This window comes from Scylla paramamosain, unplaced genomic scaffold, assembly GCF_035594125.1.
Source record: "Scylla paramamosain isolate STU-SP2022 unplaced genomic scaffold, ASM3559412v1 Contig1, whole genome shotgun sequence".
NCBI classification, from domain to species: Eukaryota; Metazoa; Arthropoda; class Malacostraca; order Decapoda; family Portunidae; genus Scylla; species Scylla paramamosain.
The window spans coordinates 2,580,001-2,586,787 of record NW_026973666.1 but is presented as its reverse complement, the minus strand read 5'-3'; the positions used below and the strand labels follow the sequence as shown (position 1 = coordinate 2,586,787).

Below are 6,787 nucleotides of genomic sequence, written 5' to 3'. Positions count from 1 at the left end.
AGATAAATTTCGTAAGAATTTGCCAGCATCTGTTTTAAACCTCCGTGCGTCACGTGAATACCGTCACTACTACTTGAGAGAGAGAGAGAGAGAGAGAGAGAGAGAGAGAGAGAGAGAGAGAGAGAGAGAGAGAGAGAGAGAGAGAGAGAGAGAATAAATCACACCTTGCTTGTGTTCATAACGAGTTCTTAGTGTTTTTACGATTCCAAAATTATGGTTGTGGTGTTGGCCTTGCTGTTGGTCGTAGTGATGGGTGAACTGGTTTAGTATGAAGGTAGAGAGATAGAAGAGGAGGAGGAGAAAGGAAGGATTGAGGAGGAAGAGGAAGAAGAAGAAGAAGAAAAAGAAGAAGAAGAAGAAATGGAAGAGAAGAAGGAACAGTCGCTCCTAAAAGGAAGGAGTATGAATAATAGGTATGATAAAAGAGGAGGAAGGATGAAAAGAAAAAGAAAAACGGGGAAATACGAGGATGACGAAAAATGTTTGACTTCATGATAGAGAATGACTTATTTTCTATTTCTTCCTTTGCATTTTTCTGCTTTTTTTTTCTATTTCATCCTTTTTTTTTTCTCTAACAACCTTTTAAGCGAATCTTTCTTTTCAGGTTAGAGTTTCTCTCTCTCTCTCTCTCTCTCTCTCTCTCTCTCTCTCTCTCTCTCTCTCTCTCTCTCTCTCTCTCTCTCTCTCTCTCTCTCTCTCTCTCTCTCTCTCTCTCTCTCTCTCTCATGTGAAAACAATTTTTATGAATGCGTTTTATCAATAAACATATACATACATACATACACAAGGAGAGTTGTATACATGCGAACATAAATAATTACACACACGCAAGAGTGGAAAGTATTGGTACTTGTAACTCACGTACACATAGGTACACAGACCAATGCTTTACACATGCATATACTCGTACACATATATTAAGGGATACATATATTAATTAATGTGTCTAATAACTAACAGATGCGCACATGGAAGTCAGACGCACACGCTGAACGCACGCACAGGATTATGATTCTACACGTGTAAATAAAGTGACAACAAAATAACATCGATGAATTGGTGATCGGGTTCACAACGCTTTCATCAAAACTACGAGTACCAGAGTCTGAAGAAAGTAGCGCAGTGGAGTTCAGGAAACGCTCTTGTCAGGTCGAGAACCACGGATATCCGGTCTAGACTAGTGAATGTCCAGCTCTGAACAATGAATTTCAAGGTCTAGGTGAACAAAATTGTGAAGAGAGGTAAGAAACTGCATAACTCCTTCTGTTGAGTCAGTATCGCGAAAACTGGTGCTAGTGAAAAAAAGTTACGAAGCAGGAGTGAGTCAGTGATCGCCTGAACTCAGTCAGTCCGTGATCGCGTGAACTCAGGATTCTACACAAAGTAGCTTAGGACACGACACAAGGGGGAATTTTTGCCTCCGAACTTGTAGCCAAAGAGACGGGCCTCGTCCATGAACCAGTTCTTTGCTTGCAGCAGCAGGGAGGGGCTGAAGAGGTGTTCAATACTCCTCCATTGTTCGGTCAGTGTGGGGTCCTGCTCATGCTGTCCTCCCATATACTCAGTTGCGCTGGTGACATAACAAATACCACCAGACTTCTTCACGAGCACGAGGAGTGGGCCCGCGAGTGGGTTTAGTATCGGTGGTGGTAGTGGTTGAAGTACCCTTACGATTTTCATCATTTTCTTTCTCATCTCCTCTATCTTCCTCATCTCCTCTATCTTCTTCTTCTCCTGTATTTCCCACGAATAAGTTTCTTTCAGGATCTTTTTCCTCCATGTCTTTTTCCTCTTCTGTTCCGCTAGACTCGGGGGATGCCGTAGTAGTTGTAGTCTGATCCTCTCCTACAAACACCAAGGCCTCGCAGCCAGCAAACTTCCCATTGCCCTTATTAAGAAAAACGCTGCCTTCACCATCGCCTGTCTTCATCATATCCCCTCCCACCGCATCCACGGTCACACTGTTCGAATTATCAATAGCGAACAGACTACTCATGTTTCCAGCATCTAGCAGGCCTAACAAGGTATTCAGGCCATTCAGGGCGCCATCAATACTGTCATCATTCCTTTTGAGATCAGGACAGAAGACTTCCACTGCGATGAAGAAGAGGATCTGTAGAAGCAATGCCGCACCAGCGACTGATAAAGCTGCAAACACATCGAGGCAAAAACTACTGCTGTGGGATAAACCGTACACATCTATGCAGGTTTTCTCTGGCTTGGTATGGCCCTCATGTTTGTGCCCTGTCATGAAGTTGCTGTAGCCGCTGCCGGTGTGAATTCCTTCGAAATGGTTTCCTTCATAACTTGGCGTGTGTTTGAAATCCGTGCCGCTCTCGTAACTCCTGTGTGTGAGAGATAGGTGGTTAGTGTGTGTGTGTGTGTGTGTGTGTGTGTGTGTGTGTGTGTGTGTACATATAACGTTTCACTGTATCATCACCCCAAGGACTACTACTACTACTACTACTACTACTACTACTACTACTACTACTACTACTACTACTACTACTACTACTACTACTACTACTACTACTACTATTATCACCACCACCACTTCTATTACTATCACCACCACCACCACCACCACCACCACCACAACAACAACAACAACAACAACAACAACAACAACAACAACAACAACAACAACGACAACAACTCACCGTCCTTTCACCCTCTCTTCTTCCCCAAAGTTTGTGAAGAAAAATTCCACCACGCTATCAAACAATGCCGAGTCCACGCCCTCAGCTAAGCCGTCTAGAAAGTGGATGTGCCGGGAAGTGCGGGCGGGAGAGAAGGCGGAGTCGTCCAAAAGGCTTGAGTACGGCAGGGCGTGGGCGTGAGGGAGGCACATGACGCCCGAGATTGCCACCCATATTGATAAAAGAGTTGTTGGTTTCTGTAGGAGGAGGAATAGCAGATGAAGATGTGACGTAGAAGGTGAAAGAGGAGGAAGGGAAATAGTACAGTATTAAAAGAGAAAGAAGAGCAGAAATTGTTTTAAGAAATATTATTACGATAATGAAACAGGAAGAGGAAGAGAAGAATATGCTGTTGGTTTCATGATGACGAAAGAGGAGAAAAAGTATGATGAGTAGAAGGAGGAGGAGGAGAAAAGAAGGAAATACACCGTAAATAAAAACCTAAATAAACCGGGAAGTAAATGGATAGACAAATAATCAGTTGGTTAATAATTTGATTTACAGTCTATAAAAAAATACTATCACCACCATTATTACCATCGTTATTATCACCCTCGGTTTCATCATGAATTGGTCCATATTTTGAAATGCTTTCGTATTTAATCAGGACTGTTTTCAAAGGCCATGGAGATGATCAGTAGAATTCCCATTGGTGTTTTCCCGTTGATGAGCCAGAATTGTTGTTAAACTATTGCTAGAGTCATGGAAAACCAAATAGATTCAACTAGATCTTATTGAATTTTCACTTATCATCGTGAAAACACCCTTGAAAACTAATAAATTCCACCTGGGCTTGTTAAAAACGACTACAATCATGAAAACTTTCCCATAATTTGTATAGAAGCCTATTAAGCCATAAGAAGAATCTTGAAAACAGCCCTGAAATCCCCAGTAACCTCCACAAGTCTGCTAAAACAATCACCAAAATTATGAGGTCACTTTGAAAGCTCCAGTATCTTCCACTAGACTCTTCCAAACTATCACTAGAATCATGCAAATACCAGTAACTTCCTATAGAGGTTTTTAAGGGTTGTAAAGATAGCTTTCTCTCTCTCTCTCTCTCTCTCTCTCTCTCTCTCTCTCTCTCTCTCTCTCTCTCTCTCTCTCTCTCTCTCTCTCTCTCTCTCTCTCTCTCTCTCTCTCTCTCACACACACACACACACACACACACACACACACACACACACACACACACACACACACACACACACACACACACACACACACACACACACACACACACACACACACACACACACACACGAGAAGGCCTGGTTTGAGTCTCAGGCTCGGCGAGGCAGATGGGCGAGCCTCTCAATGCAACTTCTGTTCACCAGCAGCAAGTAGGTGTGGGATGTAAGCCGAGGGTTGTGGCCTCGCTGTTTAGGTGTAGGTGTGTGGCTTGTGAGTGGTCCCAGTCCTGACCAGGGATCGGCCACTAAGAGCTCTGAGCTCTTTCCGTAGGGGAGCGGCTGACTGTGTCGCGAGATGAGCAGATGTACAGGAATGAATAACACTTACCATAGTTGAGATGCAGGTGAAAACACTGGTAAAAAGTGTGCGCATGCACACATACACAATACAGTCCCTTTAGTGTATGTCTATTTATGCATGTATATATGTATGTTATTATGTTAGTAAAAAGGTCTAAAGAAAAAAAATAATCCGGGGAAGGTAAAAAGCTTAATTTTTTGTTGAAAAAATGGGTTTGTGTTAATGTGTTCGTATATATATAAATACTTTTTTTTCTTTGTGTGTGTGTGTGTATGTGTGTGTGTGTGTGCCTGCGTGTCTGTTTTTGGGACGGATAGAAGTGCACGAGTGAAGGTACAACATGCAAGCTTGTCTTTTATACTTCCAAAATCTCCTGTCTAAAAAATGCAAAATAATAATGAAAGAATAAGAAAAAAACAACTGTCATAATCATCATAATCTTACCGGCATAACAACACAAAATCACATTGTTTAGCTTTTTTTCTATTTTTTTTTGTTACCTCCTCCTCCTCCTCCTCCTCCTCTTCTTCCACTACCGCAATCCCCACTACCAAACGCACTCACGCCACCACTCCTACCATTACTATTATCACAGCTTAATACGAACAGGAGAGAGAGAGAGAGAGAGAGAGAGAGAGAGAGAGAGAGAGAGAGAGAGAGAGAGAGAGAGAGAGAGAGAGAGAGAGAGAGAGAAAGAGAACGTGTAAATTATATCCTTGCTTGTGTTCAAAATGAGTTCTTAGTGTGTTTACCATTCCGAAATTACTGTTGTGGTATCGGCGGTTGTTGTTGTTGTTGTGGTGGTGGTGGCGGCGGCGGTGGTGATGGTGGTGGTGGTGGGAAAACTGTTACGGATGAAGATGGTGCGGAGAAGAAAGAGGAGAAACATGACTTCTTCTTTTCGTTTTTTGGTTTTTCCTCTTTCATTTCTCTTTTCTTTCTTTTTACTTTTCATATTTTCTCCCTTTGTTTCTTCTTTGATATTTTTTCTTCTAATGATTTTCAGATGAATCTTTCCTACAAGTAAATTCTTTCTCTCTCTCTCTCTCTCTCTCTCTCTCTCTCTCTCTCTCTCTCTCTCTCTCTCTCTCTCTCTCTCTCTCTCTCTCTCTCTCTCTCTCTCTCTCTCTCTCTCTCTCTCTCATATGTAAACAATTTTTCATGACTGCATTTAATCCATAAATATATACGTACATACATACACAAGGAGAGTTGTATACATGCCGAAATAAATAATTACACATACACACACGAGTGAAAAATATTGATACTTATAACACACGTACACATAGGTACACAGAACAGTGCCTTACACATGTACGTACACATATATTAACGGATACATATATAAATCAATGTGTCTCTAATAACTAATTAATGCGCACTTAGACGTCAGACTCACACGCTGAACGCACGCACAGGATTATGATTCTACACGTGTAACTAAGGTGACAACAAAATAACCTCGATGAATTGGTGATCGGGTACACAACGCTTTCGTCAAATCCAGGAGTACCAGAGTCTGAAGAAAACAGCGCAGTAGAATTCAGGGAACACTGTTGTCAGGCCGAGAACCGCTGATATTCAGTCTAGACCGACGAATGTCCAGCTCTGAACAATGGATTTCAAGGTCTAGGTGAACAAAATTGTGAAGAGAGGTAAGAAACTGCATAACTCCTTCTGTTGAGTCAGTATCGCGAAAACTGGTGCTAGTGAAAAAAAGTTACGAAGCAGGAGTGAGTCAGTGATCGCCTGAACTCAGTCAGTCCGTGATCGCGTGAACTCAGGATTCTACACAAAGTAGCTTAGGACACGACACAAGGGGGAATTTTTGCCTCCGAACTTGTAGCCAAAGAGACGGGCCTCGTCCATGAACCAGTTCTTTGCTTGCAGCAGCAGGGAGGGGCTGAAGAGGTGTTCAATACTCCTCCATTGTTCGGTTAGTGTGGGGTCCTGCTCATAATGTCCTCCCATATACTCAGTTGCGCTGGTGACATAACAAATACCACCAGACTTCTTCACGAGCACGAGGAGTGGCCCGCGACTGGGTTTAGGAGTGGTGGTAGTGGTAGTGGTGGTGCTTGAAGTACGCTCACGATCTTCATCGTCTTTTTCACTATCATCTTCTTCGTCTTTTTCATCATCATCATCATCGTCACCTTCCCTACCTTCCTTGCGTAAGAATCTTTCATTATCTTCTTCCTCCGTGTCTTTTTCCTCTTCTGTTCCGCTAGACTCGGGGGATGCCGTAGTAGTTGTAGTCTGATCCTCTCCTACAAACACCAAGGCCTCGCAGCCAGCAAACTTTCCCATTGTCCTTATTAAGAAAAACGCTGCCTTCACCATCGCCTGTCTTCATCATATCCCCTCCCACCGCATCCACGGTCACACTGTTCGAATTATCAATAGCGAACAGACTACTCATGTTTCCAGCACCTAGCAGGCCTAACAAGGTATTCAGGCCATTCAGGGCGCCATCAATACTGTCATCATTCCTTTTGAGATCAGGACAGAAGACTTCCACTGCGATGAAGAAGAGGATCTGTAGAAGCAATGCCACACCAGCGACTGATAAAGCTGCAAACACATCGAGG

General features: G+C 42.9%; 2 protein-coding genes across 2 annotated transcripts in view; both read right to left on the bottom strand.

Moving 5' to 3' along the window:
- Positions 1-737: 737 nt before the first annotated feature.
- Positions 738-4,490, bottom strand: LOC135095618 (uncharacterized). The gene is made up of 3 exons (XM_063996556.1): positions 4,221-4,490; positions 2,661-2,896; positions 738-2,345 (listed from the first exon to the last, which is right to left on the bottom strand). The coding sequence occupies exons 1-3, from the start codon at positions 4,263-4,265 to the stop codon at positions 1,562-1,564; spliced, it is 1,065 nt and encodes a 354-aa protein (XP_063852626.1). The 5' UTR covers positions 4,266-4,490; the 3' UTR covers positions 738-1,561.
- An 858-nt stretch (positions 4,491-5,348) lies between these two features.
- LOC135095617 (uncharacterized) overlaps positions 5,349-6,787 on the bottom strand; it is a 4,252-nt gene continuing 2,813 nt past the window's right edge. The window contains exon 3 of the mRNA XM_063996555.1: positions 5,349-6,787. This exon is cut by the window's right edge and continues 180 nt beyond it. Coding sequence (XP_063852625.1) covers positions 5,985-6,539 — 555 coding nt within the window. The 5' untranslated portion in view covers positions 6,540-6,787 and the 3' untranslated portion in view covers positions 5,349-5,984.